This window comes from Hevea brasiliensis, chromosome 15 (genome assembly GCF_030052815.1).
Source record: "Hevea brasiliensis isolate MT/VB/25A 57/8 chromosome 15, ASM3005281v1, whole genome shotgun sequence".
Classification (NCBI taxonomy): Eukaryota; Viridiplantae; Streptophyta; class Magnoliopsida; order Malpighiales; family Euphorbiaceae; genus Hevea; species Hevea brasiliensis.
In genome coordinates this window covers 73750565-73770663 of record NC_079507.1, presented here as the reverse complement: position 1 = coordinate 73770663, position 20099 = coordinate 73750565, and the positions used below count along the sequence as shown (strand labels likewise).

Sequence of the window (20099 nt, the reverse complement as noted above, 5' to 3'; positions counted from 1 at the left end):
TATAGAAAATTAAATTGTAAAAATTAATTTAATTTAAATTAATGTTGAAAACCAAATAGAAAATATTTAATTTAGCCTATGTATTTAATAGAGAAATTTAATTTTATCTATTTTTAATTTTTTTTCTAAATTAGCCTAAAATTTTCAATTTAAATTTAATTTAGTATCAAAAAATTAAATTTTATGAATTAAAATTTTTAATTTCTTTATTTAAGATAAACAATAAGAAAATTAATTTTTTTAATTTTAAGACTAATTTCTTACTTTAAGTTTAAAAAATAATAAATTTAATTTTTTAATTTTTAGAAAATCAATTTGTAAAAATTAATTTAATTTAAATTAATGTTGAAAACCAAATAGAAAATATTTAATTTAGCCTATGTATTTAATAGATAAATTTAATTTTATCTATTTTTAATTTTTGTCTAAATTAGCCTAAAATTTTCAATTTAAATTTAATTTAGTATCAAAAAATTAAATTTTATGAATTAAATTTTTTTAATTTCTTTATTTAAGATAAACAATAAGAAAATTAATTTTTTAATTTTAAGACTAATTTCTTAATTTCTTAATTTAAGTTTAAAAATTAATAATTTTAATTTTTTAATTTTTTCTAAACTAAATCAAACTTAAATTAAAATTCTTAAATCAAATTAAATTAAATTAAAAATAATTAAATTAAATTTTCCTAATAATTACACCTAGGCTAAACCAAATTAAGCATGGCCTAATTATCTATTGGCATATGCGGAGATTTGGATAGCATTTGGGATTTGACCTTTGAGAAAATTACAAGCTTATCAGGATCACTCAATTATTGCAATGAAGACAAAGCCATTGACGGCTAATTATTAGGTATACTGGGAGCACTAAAAAATAGTGCTCATTCTCTCACAGAAAGTGGACCCTTTCTATAACATAGAGAGTGAGTCCCACATGACTGTAAAAGATGGTGTATGTGCACCGGGTGCACCTAATAATTCCTCGTCATTGACTTGTCAGCGATTTATTATCCCAATTAATGTCCTAGTGCCGCAGCTTATTTAATGAATCTTGTTTATTTAATCCAAAATACTTATATAAATATCTTTTGTTTGAATTTTGAATAATTATTTTTTATTTCTATATATAAAATCATAATAAATTTTACGAAAATTTAGTTTCATTATATATATATATATATATATATATATATATATATATTCTTTTCTCCATATGAAAAAGTCTCTAAGAACTTATTTTGTTAAAATGGAGAGTTTGATCATTGTGGCATTGCAAAATTTAAAAAAAAAAATTCAAAAAAGTTACACATAAAGCAAGTTTGAATTTTTGTAAAATCGTTGAATGAAATTTTATTCATGTAGTATAGGAATGCTGATATCCTTTCTTAGCATTATTAGTAACCTTTTTATAGAGGCTCTCTAAATATAACGATCATAATTTTTTTTTATTCGAAACTCGAGATCAACGGTTGATATTATTAATTTAATTCAATCCCACAATAGGGGATTTACTATCAAACTCAAGATAGTATCTAATAAAATAAAATATCAAACAATCTGCTACCGACTCCCATTACATTTATAAGTAAATACAATATTTAATTGTAAAAAGTCGAATATAAGTAAAATAATACTATCTAACTATTTAATCATTAGATTACTACGCTCAGTGATAACATTATTATTAACTTAAGTGTAAGGCATAAGCACTCTTATTTATTTATTATTATTATTATTATTGGGAATAAGTCTTGCTATTTTATATGAAATAATATTTGAAATTTAATTTCTTATGATTATATATGTTATGTATATAATTAAAAATAGATAGAAAAATATTAAAATATCAATAATAGAACAATTATAAGAGAATTAAGAACTTACATTTACGAAACTCAAAGTTAAATGTAATTTAAAAATAACAACAAAATAAATATTAATTTAAAAAAAATATGAAAGACAATATTTTATTAAACTATAAAATTTATACAATAGATTATATAAAATTATGACAATGAATATTATTTTTTATATATTTTTAAAATATTATTTAATTTCTCTTTATTTACATTCAGTATTTTTTTCATTTTGACTTTTAACGTTCACCGCTTAATACCAGTGTGTGTATAAACTGCATATTTTATCATTGGATTAGATTTGAATAATTCATCTATTTATTGACAAAGTACAATTTAATTCGTAAGAAACAAAGTTAGCATACAGACTTCCTTTCACATATAGCCAATTCGTACGTTACGTCATATTATTGTTGAATTAGACCCATAGATTTCCCGGTACACAGATCCTTCCTCTTTTCAAACACAACGCGTACTATTATGAGCTCTAAGCCAAAGTCTTGACGTACTCAGGTTTCCTTATGTCAAGAGGACACCCCCCATCACAAAGTTTTGATAATAAAAAAATTATATACTAAAATTAATTTATATTTAATAATTTGATTATAATTATTAATTTTATTATAATTATTAATTAATTACAATAAATTCATATAAATTTCATCATAATTAATAATTATAATAAAATAATTATATATATATACTAATTTTATCAAATACAAATTGCATATCAAACACGTGAGATATATGGGTTTTGTTAATATGAAAACAGTAATTTTAAGTTTTTTAGAAATTAAAAATAACAACCCGACAAAACTAAGTGATGCCGAAGGCATCCCCTTGGCTTCTGGTGCCTTCAATTTTTTGTCCTTAACGTATAAAAATTTAACCCTATTAGCCGATGGCTTCTATACCATATCATGTCAAAGCACACCAAATCGACCCGCTCGTTTATTAATATATAATAATATATTAAATTAATAATTATATATTATTTTAATAAAAAAATAAATTATATATATAAACCCTTATTAATCATTTTACATATTAATAATAATAATTAAATAAAATTTTACTAAGCATTTAATATAAATTAAATCAACATCAATATTTAATTAATAAAAATAATTATCAATTATTAACTATTAATTATATCTAAAATTTAAATTAAATAAGTCCTTAATGTTATTAGACCATAATAAAAAAAGTCATAAATATAGAAACTTAATAACTATTAACTTAAATTTAAATATAAATAAATATAATGTAATTAAATTATGTAGTAATTATTTATAATTTAAACATACAATAATCAAAATATATAATATTTAGAAAAAATTTTATATATCTGATTCAATTTATTGTGAATTTTAATAAAATATATAATATCAAATAACATATAAACTAAGTAAGATTTGCATTTTGAATATATAAGGATCTATATATTTTTTTTTTCATTTAATTGGCTTATATTGCAATGCAGTAAGGATTGATAAAACAAGCCTGCCTAGAAAAGTGATACGGCATAAGCAACAGAAATTTTCATTGATTTGACAGAGTCTAGGTGTTTGAGCTAAGGTGTTTCACTTTCACATCGATTATCCAGGCCAAGTCAAGAAATCGGAAATGGTCATATACGGGGGCAATGCACAGTATATATATACCATCGCAATCTTGCAAGTATTCGTCATAAGCAATCTTCTTCATCTAAACTACTTTCCTTCAATGGCATCTTCTCTAGTTCAGTTACTACTTTTTTCCTGCTTCATTTCTATCTCCTTCTCTGTTGCACAAACATCCTCAAAACCCAAGGCACTTGTCCTCCCTGTCTCCAAAGATGCCACTACTCTCCAATATGTAACCCAACTGAATATGGGAACCCCACTTGCCCACAAGGACTTTGTGGTCAACCTTGGAGGCCGGCACTTATGGATGGATTGCGACGATGGATCATATGTCTCATCAACATACAAACAGAGTCTTTGTGGTTCAGCACCATGCTCCGTGGCCAAAGCCACTTGTAGTGGTGCTTGCTTACCTGGTCATCATAGACCAGGCTGCAACAACGAAACTTGTTATGTCCTCTCTGAAAACACAGTCAGAGGCGGATATGAAGTTGGAGATGTTTCCAGAGATATAATTGCCCTCCAATCCACGGACGGTGTACAGGCCGGCTCAACCGTATCTATTTCTGATTTTATCTTCGCTTGTGCCAATGCTTGGGATCTTAGTAGTCTTGCTGGTGGTGCTAAGGGAATGATTGGACTTGGAAGGGAACGAATTGCTCTGCCAACTCAACTTTCTTCAGCATTTGGTGGAAGCTTTCGGCGTAAATTCGCCATATGCTTGCCTTCCACTTCCAAATCCAGTGGTGTTATGTTCTTTGGTGACTCTCCATATGTATTCTATCCAGGTTACAATACATCAAAGGCTATTGACGTCTCATCAAGATTCAAACATACACGACTCTACATCAACACTATATTCACAGGATCATCCATTGTGATACGAGGACCCCCATCGCCAGAGTATTTCGTCGAGGTCACATCTATTATGGTAAACAAAAAACCCATTCACGTAAACTCAACGTTGCTTGAGTTTAAAGAGACGGGGAAGGGGGGAACAAAAATATCCACAGTAGAACCTTACACCAAGCTGGAAACCTCTATATACAAGGCTCTGGTTAAGGCGTTTGATGAGGAGATTGCAGTTTGGAATGTGAGCAAAGTAGCACCTATGGCCCCCTTTACAGATTGCTATACAATAGGAAATATGGGAATGACACCTCTTGGAGTTGGTGTCCCCGACATCGCGCTGGTGTTCGAGAACAACAAGAATTTATACTGGGAAATGTATGGAGCTAATTCAGTGGTGGAGGTGAGCAGCGATGTAGTGTGTTTAGCGTTTTTGAATGCAGGTGATGAGCCTGTAATAACAACACCAATAGTGATTGGGGCACACCAGTTGCAGGATAATCTTTTGCAGTTTGATCTTGCTTCTAACAGGCTGGCTTTTACTTCCACACTCCTATGGGAAGAAGTCGAGTGCTCCAATTTCAAATTCTAGGATGGAATCTTGTGCTGGTATTATGTATTTTCAATATATTATAGTTTGATTTTGTATATCATCAATCAGTTTGACTGGCGCCAATAAGTCAATAGTATTGGAGTGTCTGTTGCAGAAATAATAATAATTTGATTGATGATTAATCTAGTTTAATTTGATTCAATTGTTTATAAAATACACATATACACTTATATATATATATATATATATATATATATATATATATATATATATTCAATTCAAGTGCTAAATAAAATTTGAAAAAAGATTAATTCTAATTTAAAATAATTTATGATGCTAAATAAAATTTATTTCACTGCTGCTCTCTCAAAAATAAAGATCATTAGCTTCTTTATCAACTTTTATTATAGTATTTTTCTTCTAACACAAAATTACAATCACATTTTTTAGGTCTTTTTCTACTTCTATTTTTATTTTTTTATTTTTGGATTTCTTCTTAATTTTTTGCTTGACGTCAATTGATACTTTATTATTTTAATTTCAATTTTTTGGACAGTAGTATGACATCTCAATTTAAATAATTTGATCAAATGACAAATAATAATTTTAATTATTTTAAATATAAAAATACAATAAATTGAATTTCAAATAAAAACAATAAAAATGAAATATCGATATATTGACCTCCAACGTCGGTGAGCTGCTACTCATCTCCGCCACAGTATGTAAGTTTTAGTAGATCATCGATTTGTTACAAGATTTGTGTGTGCATGTGTTGTAAAACTCATATTATATCTGGAAAAAAAAATATTAAGTATGTTGAATGCATTGATGGATAATATATTATTTTTATACATATTCATAATTTATGTCTAGGTGGACTTTTTCTGTGTGCTCTACAGTCTCCAGGATTAAATCATTGAGTTTTGTCTTTTGTGAAAGAGACTGTTCTAGGCCCAAAGCCATGTGGGATTAGACACTTAAAATTATGACTAGCTCCAACCACTAGAGGAATTATCAGCTTTGGCTATAAGCCTCACGGTTTTGTCCCATAGCTGGAATGGAGAACTTTCCAGAAGGTTATCCATCCTAAGATTTCTCTCAAGCGAGCACGCTTAACCCTGAAGTTTTTATAACTCTTCAGGCCATTCCACCAAAATGCACCTCTAGTGATTAGTTCTTCCATTTTTTATATCATTACCTTATTAACTTCTTCCCTCGTTTCGATGTGGGATTGGATTCGGCCACTCGGTGGCTCCTCTCTAAACTCTAAGAAGGCAAGTTCTCCCACGCTTTCGGCCTGTCGCCCCTGATGGCACACACAACCACTAGAGGAATTATCCGCTTTGACCCACCCTATCCTGAGCCTCATGGTTTTGTAACTTTCTAGGAGCTCATCCATCCTATAATTTCTCTCAAGTAAGCATACTTAACCTCAGTTCTTCCAACTCTCCAGGCCATTCTACCAAAAGACGTCTCTAGTGATTAGTTTCTCCCATTTCAATGTATGATTCGATTCATTCCTGCCCCCCATTTTGTCAAGGTCTCAAGCGAGGCCCTACCTCCAGCCATATATTATTTCCCCTTGCCGCACGGGATATTACAGGTCCACCAGCTTCCGCCTGGTTCGTCCTTGAACTATACATCTACTAAAGGGGTCCGGCTCTAATACCGTCTGTAACACTCCTGCTCCAACCATTAGAGGAATTATCCGCTTTGATCCACCCCATTCTGAGACTCGCAGTTTTGTCCCATAGGTGGAATGGAGAACTTCCTAGGAGGTCACCCATCTTAGGATTTCTCTCAAGCGAGTACCCGGAGTTCTTCTAACTCTCCAGGCCATTTCACTAAAAGGCGTATCTAGTGATTAGTTTCCCTCATTTTAATGTATGATTCGGTTCATTCTTGTTCCCCATTTGGTCAAGGTCTCAAGCGAGGCCTCGCAGCTGTAGATTATTTCTCATTGCCACACGGGATATTACAATAATCATGTTACAAATTAATTATTGACTACTATGATTTATTACATTGATTAGAAATTTCATTCTTCATTTATATATAAAATCCATTGCTTAGGAGTTTTTTAATATTTATTTTATTTTGAAAATTTTAAACTTCAAGATTTTAACTATTAATAGAACAATAAAGATTTTTTAATTGGTTAATAATTCACTAAAAAAAGACTTTTTTTATTCACTAAAAATCTCCAAAGATTTACTCTATTATAAATAAACTTTAATTTTTTTTTAATTTCATACTTAATAATCTTAAGTATTTCTTGGTAAAACTAAAATTTAATTACTGAAAAATTAAAGAGCTTAATAGTATAAAAACTGAATTTTTTATATAATAAGTTTTTTTAATATGATAAAATCAAAAAACTTAAAAACTTTGGTTTCTCTATTTTGATGGTCTCTCTTTATCAATTATCACAAAGAAAATAATGTATAACACAACATATCTCAGGAATGAGCAATGTTATGGAAATAAGAACTTTATTAAAATTATCATAATTTTAATAGATATCTATTATCATCACTGAATCATTTGTGTATCTAATATCTACGTAAAAAAAAAATATTTATAGAAAAAATAATTAAAAAAATGCATGAGAAGAAATAAAAAAAAAAGAACAAATAATATTATAGGAGAAATGAACAACTAATATCATAGGAGAAATAAACAAAAAATAATGAAGAGAATAAAAGAATACTTATTAAAAAACTTATTTAGCTAGCATTTTGTCTGTCATAATGTTTTTTCTTAATCTTTCTATTGTTAAATAATTTTTGTGTATAATTTTTAGAATTTATTTACTAGATTAACAACGGATTAAAGGGTTAGTAGGGCCCATTGCCCTCTATTTAAATTAGAGGGGTTTAAATATAAATATATATTTAATAGACTATTATATTAAGTCCTAAAAATTTTTAATAAAATTTAAAATGTAAATTTTTTTTAATTGGCCCAATTAAATAAAAAAATTAATGTGACCATATTCTCATAATTTAAAATTTTATTTTTTATTTACTTAATTTAATTGAAAAATTAATGATCCATATTTTTTTAAAATTTTTTTTAAGTAATAAAAAAAAAGAATTTTAAATACAAGTAAAATATATAAGACACTAAGTAGAAATGTTATGTGCGTCCAACATTGAAATCAAAAGCTAAAAGGGTCACTATTTCCCCTTCAAACTTTAATTTTAAATTTTTGATGTTATATCTTTAAACATGTAGTCCCTAAAATATTTATAACAAAACTTTAAAAAGTTGATGTGATTTATTGGTCCAATTAAAAAAAATAATAGTTATACATTCTAATAATTTAAAATGTTATTTTTTATTGGTCTAATTAATTTGAAAAATTAGTGGGTTCATCTGTTTTTTTTTTTTTTAAAATTAAATTTGTGAGTTGAGTAGATACATAAGATATTTAAGTCTAAATATTATATATGTCATTTGCCTTATATAATTAAATGTTGTGTCCCCCATCAATTGATATTTTTTATTAGTCCAACTAAATTAAAAAATAAATAGTCTATATTTAAAAAAAAAATTAATTAATAAAAAATAAAATAAAATAAATTGTGTATAAAATACACAAAAAAAAAAAACTTAACTTTAAATGTTATATTAGACCACCTAAATTTAGCTTTATCTTTTTAATCGCCTATCTTTATCAATTATTACAAAGAGAAATAACCTATAATATGGCTATAAATTTAAGGAATGAGTAATATTCTAGAATAAATGAAAAGAAAGCAAAAAAAAAACAAATATTATAAAAGAAATGAACAGAAAAAGCATGTACAACCAATACTATAAAAGAAATAAAGAAAAAGTATGAACAAACAAATATTGTAAAAAAAAAAAAGCGTGAACAAAAGTAACTCAGCACAAAGAATCGATGAACATGAAATGTAAATGGTGATTTGAACAGAAAATGTAAATGAACAGGAAATCTAATTTTAGGGTGATTTGAGCATGAGTTGTGGTTTTTTTTTAGTCCAAGCTATCAAGTTATAGTTTAGATGGAAAATCCACCTTTCATTTAATAGTTGTATATTTCACAAAATACCAAAAGTATATATTAAACTGATAAAATTTTATTAAAATTCATTAATAATAAGATCTTATTGAAATTAAAATTAAAATAATCATTTTAAATAAATTAATTAAACTATATTAAACTAAATAAATCAATTCATTTCGACAGATTAATTTTTCTCTTAAATTTCGATCTCCTTATCAACTAGTCGCATTCTTAATATCTTCATTCCCAATCCCAAATCTAAATAAGGTAACCACAATATAAAACAAAAAGAATCACAACATAAATAATCAAAAGTTATAGAAACAAGAAGTGAAGAATTAAGAAAAATCAATATCTCATTTACACTTGCAGCTCCCATTTTTATCCCAAAAGCATTGATACAAAAGCAACTCATGTTCATCACATACAAAAACATCAACACATGAACACAAAAATATAACCCAGGAACAAATCATTTCACAGTATACAATCTTAACTTATAATCAAGTCATAACAAATCATTTACTGAATTAGGCTTAATTCATAACACTTAATTCATAAGAAGATTTTATTTTCTTTTTGTTTTGTGATGCTCGTGTTCGCCCAATGTGAGGGTATAATGTATGACTATTTTGTGTTTTTATTAATTAATTAATTAGTTAATTTTAAAAATGCTAATTTACTATACATTTAAAAAAAATAATTAAAAATAATTTCACAAAATTTGATCGAATGGCAATGAAGCGAATCACGGGTAGAGATCACTCTTTCCGTTCCCACCCTATAGAAGTTTAGGATCAGGGTAGGGCATTTCCCATTAGGGTGTGGAGTGAGGTAGATTTCTCCGTAGAGAATTTTCTTTTTATTTTATTTTTTATTTTAATTTATTAATATATGATATAAATTTATTTATTAAAAATAAATTATAATTAGAAATGAAAGTTTCACATATTATTTTAATAATATATTTATATATTTTATTAAAATTATAATATTTAAATATAAATATATAAAAATTAATTATTTTTTAATAAAAAATAATAAAATATTACGAAACAAGTTATGGGTTTCAAGACCAAGAGAAAGTCTTTCCGTCTCACCCTACCCACAAATCAAAATAAAATAAATTAATCGAATTCAGAGCAGAGTAGATCAAATTGAGTTCTAAAACTATTATAATCTCTAAAATTTAATCTATCATTCACTGTGCAGACACTAATATACCAAAAAAAGCAAGATTGTCCACTCCAAAAAAACAAGTTCCACTCCTGCACATCCGCTAATAGTTTTAAAAAATAAAGCATGATTAAAGGACTTTGTTTAATGAATGATTACACAAGGTTTGGCACGCGCCGAAACTGCAGTGTCAGAGTCACAGTTAGGCACACTTAACATGCCAAAAGAGGCTGGAACAAAAAAAAACATTCCAAAAGAGGAATCACCGATTCACAGTTGGCACTGCCTAAATAAATAAACATCTGTTTTCGTTTCGCTGGCAAACTGTGCTATACATACAACTCTTGCGTTTTTCTCTATCCAAAGGGTTTCCCCGTCAGTCCCACCTCTTCACCCGGTAAGTTTTCTCTTATCTCTCGATCACAATTAATTTTTTTTTTTAACCATTCATGTTGGTGGGTTTCTTTTCTTTCTTCTTCTCCGTAAAAATATAGACCATAAATGTGACAGAGAGACTGAAAATTGTTTAATGTTGAAAACTGAGAAGAGACAAAGCCATTTGATTTCAGTCCTTGTTTCCTTGAAAATAATGCCTGGCAAGTTTTTACAGGAAGAAAAGTTTTCTCCTTTGTACACATAAACACGAGCTAATGCATCTAAATTGCGGGAGTTTGCTTATAGTTTCCGTTTTAACTCAACATTCATGGGTTTAAGCTGTCATTATATCGGAGATCTCTTTAAACATAGGTCTTAATATTTCTTCCTTTGAAAGAAGGTACATTCTTTTTGCCTCTTTATTCGTGGACGATATAGAGTCCTTTCAGCAATTTTTAAAGCTTTGATCTTTTAAAACAAATTCGATTGAGGATGAAAAGATGGGCTTTTATATGCGTTATTGAATTTATTGTTCTATAATTTTTCCTGTTTTCTCTTTCAAGTTCATTTTATTGGCGGCTTCTGAGGTTGGTTAGGCCTTACTTTCTGCGCTGTTTTTCCAATTCAAGCTGTTTGATTAAATAGCCAGGCCAAAATTAAGTAACAAAATGAGTCAGTGTTTGTACTTTTTCTTTTATGCAGCAATCGGGGTGCTTGTAACTAAGCAATATGTATTCTTCGTTGAATTCTTGATCCTTGGAGAATTAGCAAATTTGTCATAAGGTGGCTGGAAAATGGAAACCCTTTTGCTTTTATTGACTGGATTCCTAAACCTCACAATTTGGTAGCTTAAGAATGCGTCAATGCTTACTGGGGTGTTCGTAGAGTCCTCAGAATTGAAAACTTAATTTTTTAGCCTGATCCTTTTCTTTCTCTTCTCTATTTTTAAGGAGTTCTCCAGTTGGATGGGTTCCATGGTAGAAGCTTGTGCAGAGTGCAGGAAGAAATGCTTACTCTGTCATGTGAAGAGGAGAAAATCAACGCCTCTTGTTTCATCTTTCTTTAAAGTTATGATTACGAAAAGGTTTTCTGAAGTTTTGGTATGATCTTGTTCTGTCCATCCTCTTCAAGCCAGTCACTTTTCCATTACTTTTATTTGCTCTTTCTGGCTGCTGCATGATCACTCTTTTTTTTTTCATCTTTTCATAGCTACCATATCGATATGATGAAATGCAAGCTTTGTCTCAAAATTATGAACATACCTATCATGCACTAAATGCAGAATTTTATTTGCTTTTGCTTTGTGTGCTGTTCTTTCTCTTTATATGGTTGCATTTGGCTGGAATTTGTTGAAAAAAAAAATTGCCTTGTAGAACTTCCTGCAGGTTTGGTTATTTCTGGTCTTGACTTCAGTGCTGAATCAACAATTCTAATCTTGGCATTCCTTGCAGTTCTTACCTCCTAAATTTGCTCCTACGGTGTCAACACTAATTGACAAAGAAATCCCCCTTGAGGATTCAAGTGGATTGCAATGGAAAGTAAAATTAACTATCCTGGAAAATTCTCTTGCTTTACATCAAGGATGGGATACATTTGCATTTGATCACGGGTTGGAAGTTGGAGATTTTGTGATATTCCACTATATTTTGGGATCACACTTTGTTGTTCAGATCTTTGATAAAACTGGGTGTGAAAAGCTAGATTTCTCTGGGAATAAAAATCTGAAGAGAAAAAGAGCTAAAGCTGATAGAAAGTCTACTAAAAAATGTGGCCCATGCCATTCAACTGATAAAGGTTCAATAGGCAAACAGGGATCAAATTCTTCTGCTTTCTTTGACTCAAATGTGGAAATTAGTCAAGGTCAATGCAAGATAAATGATGCAATAAACATTAAGATGGCGATATGCGGTACTTCAAATGATGAAAATGGGGTTGCAAGGCCTCAAGCTGTTTCTAAAGCAGAATTCTTTGAAGAGCCATTCTCCATAATCAATAGAGAAGTTGGTGACAAAGAAGCAGCATATCGAACTGCAATATGTGACTTATCTAGTCTGGAAATGTTGACATACAACTTGGACATTGATAGAAACAACAAAATCCTAGTAGGAGCTAAAAAATCCTCTCATAATGCCGATCCATCTCTTAATTCTAAAAATGAAGTTGGCTCAGATTGTAAAGGATCACTAAATAGTGTGCCTTTGCTTGCTTCAAAGTCACCTCCAAAACCAAAAAAGAATTTAGGGAGCGACTCTAAGTGGTCCAATGGAATACACAGGAGATGCCAGACTGATGAGAGAACAGAAAAGGTACAATCAAGTAAGTTGCTTCTGTCTCTATCTGCTGAATATATGTGAAGGTGGGGGCTGTGCCTATTCATTGATCTAACATTTGTCATATATTTAATTGATTTCCTCCTGATCAGCAACCGATACTATTTTGCCAGTTCATTGAAACAGAATAATCTTCTCATTAAGGCCTAAAATGAAAAAGAAATGTGTAGATGATTGAATCAACTTACACTATCTGCATATGAAGTGATGTATTTTATTTTGCTATTGTAAATAACCGCAAGGTACTAAATACAGGGAAGAAGCCAGAGGTAATCAAAATGGAGCAGGATGACCCAGTTTTTATTTTACCTAAGGGAAGCAATGATAAAGTTGATGGAGTGATGAAGCTCCAAGCTACCAACACAAGAATTTTACCAAGTGCAGGCAGTGTCTCTTGTTTGATTGCAGCCAACAAGCGACCTTTTCTTGTAAGTTATTCGTTAATGCATGCGTTTGATTTTCTTTCATTATTGGTACTGCTAACTTCAAAGCTGATTTTTCACCAAAGATTTTGTATTACTTGGATATCAACATTGGCCTATTTGGGATTTTCTATAGTTCTGCAATCCCTCTATAGGCTGCCCTTGACTTTATGTTGCCATCAGTGGTATTGAATAGGCCATTTCATTTACGAGGTGGGGTGCATTAGCTACGCATGTGCTGCTATGGTTTTACATGATACATGAAATGCATATAAAATAAATTCATTTTAGTTTGCAGGGGTACCTTCTTTTATCCCATTCTCTATTTTTAGCTTAATGAAGAGTATGCATACAATCTCTTTATAACTTTACAAAGCGATTTTCATTTGAATGACCTAGATGACAAGATAGCAGCTGTTATGAAATGCGGGATTCCAATTATCATCTATGCATTTATTTTCATATATTTCCTCAGCTTTAACGCTATTCTCTTCGGTTTATAGTACTTGTCACGAGTTACAAATTTTTTCTTATTTTGGGGATGGCTAAGCTATTTTTATCTTCCATTGATACCGTGCAGGAATTGCCAGCAGCCTTGCCATCATCTTCTAACAAGAGAAGAACAATAAAAGAAAGAAGAGTGGTGCTTCTCAAGGACCCAGACATGAGGCAGTGGCCAGTGCTCTACCATGAAACACCTAAATTGAAGCTTTTGATGAGCGGATGGGAAGATTTCTGCCAGGCCAATAACATTCAGCCTGGAGATGAATGTACTTTTGGAATTGAGAGTGAAACTAAGGGTATATTTCGAGTCAGCATTGCTCGTAGCTCACAAGTAGATTGAGTTGCTTTGCACCCCATCAAGCCTGCGTAATAGGCCATTTATATTCTGTAGAACTTAAAGAATTGCAAGATCAATAGTGTTATGATAGGATGACATTCAATTGATTTCAGTACTTGGATGAATAGTGCTCTTCTTTTCTTGGAATTTGAAAAACTCATCACGAAATCCATTGGCATCGTGACTAATATAAAAATCGTAAAACTCTTCTTTATCACCCTCGTCAATGACCTTGAATTTTTAATTTTACAAGTAACCTTTTCTTTTTTGTTTTTAAGCTTTCCTTCTTAATTCAGAGAACTAAAATTTTCTCAAGCTAAAATTTAAATTTGATCATTTCAATGAAAAATCAAAATATATATACACTGGGAAATTGTGGTTATATTATATTATTTAATAGAGATCTAAAATCAAATCATCACCACAAACAAAAATTGCTAAACTCGATCCGATTAATTTCTTCACGACCTCAATGTATAAGAATGCTAAGTATTGCCCTTAAAAATTTTCTTCAATCAGTCACAAATCCTGCAATTTCCTACAATGTGTCTGATGTGACTAGCACATCAACATTAAATAATATTGCTAATGCTATCCAAACATTTTTTTATTGAATTGGTAAGACGAATAGCCCCAGCCGTGGATTCAATTTTGTGAAAATATACCACTTTTTTTGAAGTAATTATAATTTGTCTCACCTTGTGGAGCATAAGGAAATCAAGTCACATCACATTAGTGCCCTTAATTCATGAAACTCAATTCAATTAAGTTTTAATCCTAAAAATTTATTAGAGTTAATAATATAAATTCTCTTTTTTTATTTTAAATAATTTTGAATTAAATTTTTGAAAATGTGTTACATTAATCCATGAAACTAATGCGACAAAAAGAATACAGTATATGATGCTGCCATTCACTTCCTGCTTTAACCCATAATATGTAATTAGAAACCCAAATGGCCCTAGCCAGAAAGTTGGGCTATGCATTCTCCAGTCACCGGATTGTTGTCGAGCAGGATGTGACTGTCACCAAAGTGGATGGATCTGGCCCAATGAGGCCCACACTCTGGTGGACCTCTAACCCAACAAAAGAAATGCAAAGCCCCAGGCCTCCTGCACAAGCAAGCCGGATCGATTGTGGTATTAGCTTTGAAAGCTTTTCTCTCAACCCAAGAGCAGCCATTGCAAGAAAGGCGCCGCCCTTGTTTGAGACTAAGGCCATGGCGGTTCTGTATGACATAGGCCCAGATCCATTAAAGCCCACAAAACTATAACCCAAGCAAGCACTAGCACCCATGGATGAGGCCGCGCCTAAAAGCAAATTGGCCAGAATTCCCATGGATGATAAACAAGTAGCAATTATAAGATCACTCTTGGTTTTCTTGATGCGGCTTTTGTAACCTTCACTTTAAGCATGCAGTCTGGACAAGCCGCATGGTTAACGGGAGCCGAGCACTCACGATTTGGCTCTCGCTGTTTTCCTAGGGCAATGGAGCTAAATCATGCAAGCATGGTAAGCAAAGAGCAAAATGAGACTAGTGCCATTTCATTATGGCATGTGATACCGTAACCTCAAACGTTAAAATTACACCACTAAATGTGCAGGTGCTAGCATAAATGATGGGGACCTTTGTATCTATATGTGGGATCATAGGAACCACAGATAACGAGAGGCCTTTTGGAGTATGCGCCCAGAGCAGGATTAACAGTCATCGTCTTGGTTTTTGCCATAGGGCCCATTTCTGGTGCTCATGTCAATCCTGCTGTCACAATTGCCATTACAGCCTTTGCCACTCTGTATCATTCAATCTTTTTTTCATTTCCACGGCAGGCCTCTTTCAGGATGACATTGAATCGTGCAAGGTCCACTTGGTCACTCCATACTCTTCAGTGGGAGCTAGCTATTTCCTTTTTCTTTTGGATTAAAAGTAGTTTGCCTTAAAAATTGATGAACATAACAACATATGTATAAACAAAAATCTATATCTTAAAATGGAAAAGAGAAATTATCATGACGAATCACCTAAAGTGGGAAGATTGGAATAAAACTGTAGAAAATCATGAAAGGCTAGTGATTTGGAATATGATGATGCCGCACTAAATATCACCTTTGTAAAGACCTTCTCAACTAATTGCCTGCTGTTGCCACTTTTGATTTTCTGGTAAATGACGTGTATAAACATTAAGTTCTGTCAACCAAACAGAAGAGAGAATTCAATTCCCATCATTCATTTCATTTCTGCAAATGCCCACAAAAGCAAGAAAACAATATTTTTCCATAATCGCAATTTGATCAATTCCAAATTAATTTACGAAAATACCCTTGGCACGAGATGATTAATTTCTCACATTTTATATTTTAAACCCTCTCTATCATGTCACTTTCAAACCTTGATCATCATAATTCATATCTTGTAGATCATAAAATAACAAAGTAATGTTATTATTGTGTGCTTAATCAGTCCAAGGTTTACCTCCTCACCTGGTGGCGGCAGAAATTAGGAAGATAGCAAAGAAAGACAAGCATAACCCCCTCAATTTTGTCACCTCTAGTTTGCTTCTGTATACCTTTTGTTTCACTGTCTCTTGCTTTTATTTAATCATGAAGCAGTTGTGAAACAAGCACTAGCTTCTCTCTTTAACATTTCTTTCATATATTCACCAATAAAGTTGTTAACTTCAACAAGATTGGCTGACTTTTCACTCAAGTCTTGCAATTCACTAATTAGATAGATATTTGGCAGATTGCAATTTGATCCACATTCAGTATTATAGTTACGTAGTGGACCCAGTAGCTCACGGACAAAATAGTTGGGCCAATGGGTATGTAAATCACCCAGTATTATAGTTTTCAATTTGGCAAGATCCCTGCTTTTGCTGCTGCCCCAAGTTCATTGGAGAGCAATATATAAAAAGTGGTTGTCACTTTGCCTTAACAAAGTTGGTATTTGCACTAGTCTTAATCGTTGGTAGTAGTGGTTGTTCTTCTCTTGCCATAATCTATTTTTCCTCTTCAATTAAATTCACCTTCCTTTTGTTTGGACTCACAGATTATATATACATCCATCACTACTTGCCCCACCAACAACCAACTACAATTCCTCCCTTTCTTTTTCTCGTCTTTTTTCATTAATTTATGGCGCATTTATTTTAGCCCCATGCAATACAACTACAGTCTTGGAGGCCCAGGGTGCCAACTTATCCTAAGATGGCCCAATAATTTTAATTGAATTGGTGATCAAGTGTGGTCGACATGTACTCTCTCTGTCCCATACTTAATTTCATTTTCATTTGAATTAAGAAAAACAATTAATATGATTTAATTATATTTTTTTCTATTATATCTTTATATTAATGATTCTCAAAACTAATCAGAATTTTATTTTATTTTTTTTTAATGTCAGAGTTGGCCTACATTTTACTTGATGTATTTAATAACTGGTTATAAGAGTAGTTTAGTAAATAATGAAATACATTTTTTATTAGGTGTACATAAATGTGACAGGTATATCGTTAAATCAATAGTTATCTCATACCTTAATATATATATTTATATAATAAATCTTATATATATTTATATAAAAAATATTTATATTTTTTTACTATAGATATATCATTAAATAGGGGTATATTTAATTAAAAAAAATAGGATACCGATTTAAAGGGTAATACTATTTTATTTATTATTTTTAAAAAATGATATTCTTGCCTTATCAATCAAGTATTCTAGATTATTTGTATTTTTAAGAAAATAAGTAAATAAATAAAAACTGAGTTGTAGCAGACTAGGCTGGAGGACGGATAAGGATCGTGAAACGGCGTGTTGGAAAATAGAAGATTCAAACCAGGGGCTACAGCCGAAACCATGGGCGAGAGTGTCAGAGAATTATCCACAACGAATAATTACAGGTCATATATTCTTTTAATATTTTTAACCATTAATTAATTTCCTATTTTCTATCTATGTATTAAGTACGTCATTTATTCCTTCATTATTTTAATTAATTTATAATTTACTTTTCCTGATTTCACTAACCTTTCCGCTTTAAGGAGAGATTAAGGGTCTTGTTGGTTTTATCGTTGAAATTATGGTTAAGAAAATAAATTTTTTAAATATATATAGCACTATGCTTAAATATTATTGCAGCAATAAATTTGAGTTTTTATTAAAATTTTAATTTAATAATATTAAAATTATTTAAGGAATTTATATTTTAATCAGAGATAAGTAAATAAATATGATTTTTTTTTTTAAATGAAACCTAGGATTCTTGTTAAAAGGGAAAATTAAGTATTCCAGTGGCCTTGGAGTGAGTAGGAAGAGCACTAAGTAAATTTGATTAGGACAATTTAGGATATGTTATTCTATTCTGCCCCAACATTCGGAATCTATTGCCAGCTAAAGCTTGTTAGATGTTACCCTTAGGGATTTTTTTTATATTAAAAAATGTCAGTATTAATCAGATTTTTTTTTTATCGTAAGATTTTAAATTATAATAAAAATTAAATAAATTATAAAAAAAAATGTTTGCGTACTATGTTTTGATTCTTTTTTTTTTTTTTAACCCTTTTATATTCCTATTATTTTAGCATCAAGTTGCCATCAGAACACAGAAAATCTTAAACTGTGGATTTAGGCGGTTAATATCTTAGACCCGTTTTATTTAATATTAATCTATAGAATTAAATTTTCTTATACTCCATTTTAGAGAAGTTAAGTAAAGTTTTATAAAACAAAATTTTGAAAGTGAAATTTTTTATAAATTTTCTTAATTTTTTGGCATTTGAAAGGATAAGAATATATATTTTTTAAAATATTTAAAAGTTTTAATGAGAAAATATTGTTAACCTACTAGTTTAAAAATTAAAAAATAGAGAAAATCATACATTTTAATTCAAGATTAATTTCAATCAGTATTTTGATCGGTTTAACTAATATTATAAATTATACTCCGCTTAAAAAAAAATAAAGTAAAATAAGATTTTTTTTTAAGTAAGATTTTTTATTATTTTTAAATCTTCTTAATTTTTTAGTATTTGGAGCATCAAATTTTTTTTTTAAAGTATTTAAAAATTTTGAAGAGAAAATTGTATTAACTCAATTATTTAATAAATTAAAAAATAAAAATTTTTTTAATTTTTTAAAATTGTACTTTAAAATATATTTCACTCTCTCAAACTTAAATTAAATGTTTTTAAACCTTAAAAAATCTCCCACCACTTTAACACTATATTTGGATAAAAGGAAAGAAAATAATGTAAAAAAAAATAAAAGAATATAATGATTAGTGAGAAAAATAATTTTTTATTTTATATTTAGATTAAGAGAAAAAATATTGGGAGAAAACTTAATTTTTCAAAGAGTAAAATTACTATATTATTATTAAATATCAAAAAAAACATAAAAAATATAAAAATATTTTTATAATTTCAAACATTTTTCTTTCATTTTCTCTTTAATTTAGAGAAAAAATAGAGTAAAATCTAATTATTATTTTTCTTTCAAAATCTACTTTTTTTTATTTTCTTTTTTAACTAAATATAAATGAGTGAAAAATAAAATTATTTTCCTCTCAAATTTTTCTTTCCCTCTTATTTTTTTTTTAAATCCAAACACAACCTAACAGTTCCTCTTATGTCATACAGTATTTATTATTCATATTTTTAAGCAAAATTTATATTTTTATTAGGAAAAAAAATTTTATCAAAAAATATTTTAAAATTCTCCAACTTAAAAAATGCAAAGAAAAGAAGATGATATAATTCATTAATTATTATTCTCTTTTTTTTTTCCTACATTAAAAAAAAGATAAATACAAAGAAGCAGCCGCCAAATAAATCGGACGGTGCTACTGCAATCACTATAAAATCAAGTAATCACAAAAGATCTGATTGCTTCCACACTCGAATATTATTTCCTCCGTAACGCAGAAATTTTTACGCGCTTGGCACAATACACGTAACATTTAGACAAAAGCCTAATGTGGACCCAATAACCTCGTCCCCCGGTCTCCGTCTCTAGAGCCCGAGAATCA

At 29.8% G+C, this 20099-nt stretch overlaps 3 protein-coding genes across 4 annotated transcripts; 2 read left to right on the top strand and 1 right to left on the bottom strand.

Moving 5' to 3' along the window:
• Positions 1-3570: 3570 nt before the first annotated feature.
• LOC110655194 (probable aspartic proteinase GIP2) lies at positions 3571-4998 on the top strand. The gene has a single exon (XM_058136887.1). The coding sequence runs from the start codon at positions 3584-3586 to the stop codon at positions 4922-4924; it is 1341 nt and encodes a 446-aa protein (XP_057992870.1). The 5' UTR covers positions 3571-3583; the 3' UTR covers positions 4925-4998.
• Positions 4999-10355: 5357 nt separating this feature from the next.
• Positions 10356-14190, top strand: LOC110670871 (B3 domain-containing protein Os01g0905400). 2 transcript variants are annotated; one of them, XM_021833152.2, is made up of 5 exons: positions 10356-10494; positions 11423-11572; positions 11924-12788; positions 13058-13230; positions 13805-14190. In XM_021833152.2, the coding sequence occupies exons 2-5, from the start codon at positions 11438-11440 to the stop codon at positions 14066-14068; spliced, it is 1437 nt and encodes a 478-aa protein (XP_021688844.2). In that variant the 5' UTR covers positions 10356-10494; positions 11423-11437; the 3' UTR covers positions 14069-14190. The 2 variants fall into 2 exon arrangements, with proteins under 2 accessions (XP_021688844.2, XP_057992899.1); XM_058136916.1 differs by lacking the exon at positions 10356-10494 and adding an exon at positions 10551-10872.
• Positions 14191-14976: 786 nt separating this feature from the next.
• LOC110670950 (adenine/guanine permease AZG2) lies at positions 14977-15589 on the bottom strand. Its single transcript, XM_021833275.2, has one exon. It carries the CDS (start codon positions 15401-15403, stop codon positions 15059-15061), a length of 345 nt encoding a protein of 114 aa, XP_021688967.2. The 5' UTR covers positions 15404-15589; the 3' UTR covers positions 14977-15058.
• Between the last annotated feature and the right edge of the window lie 4510 nt (positions 15590-20099).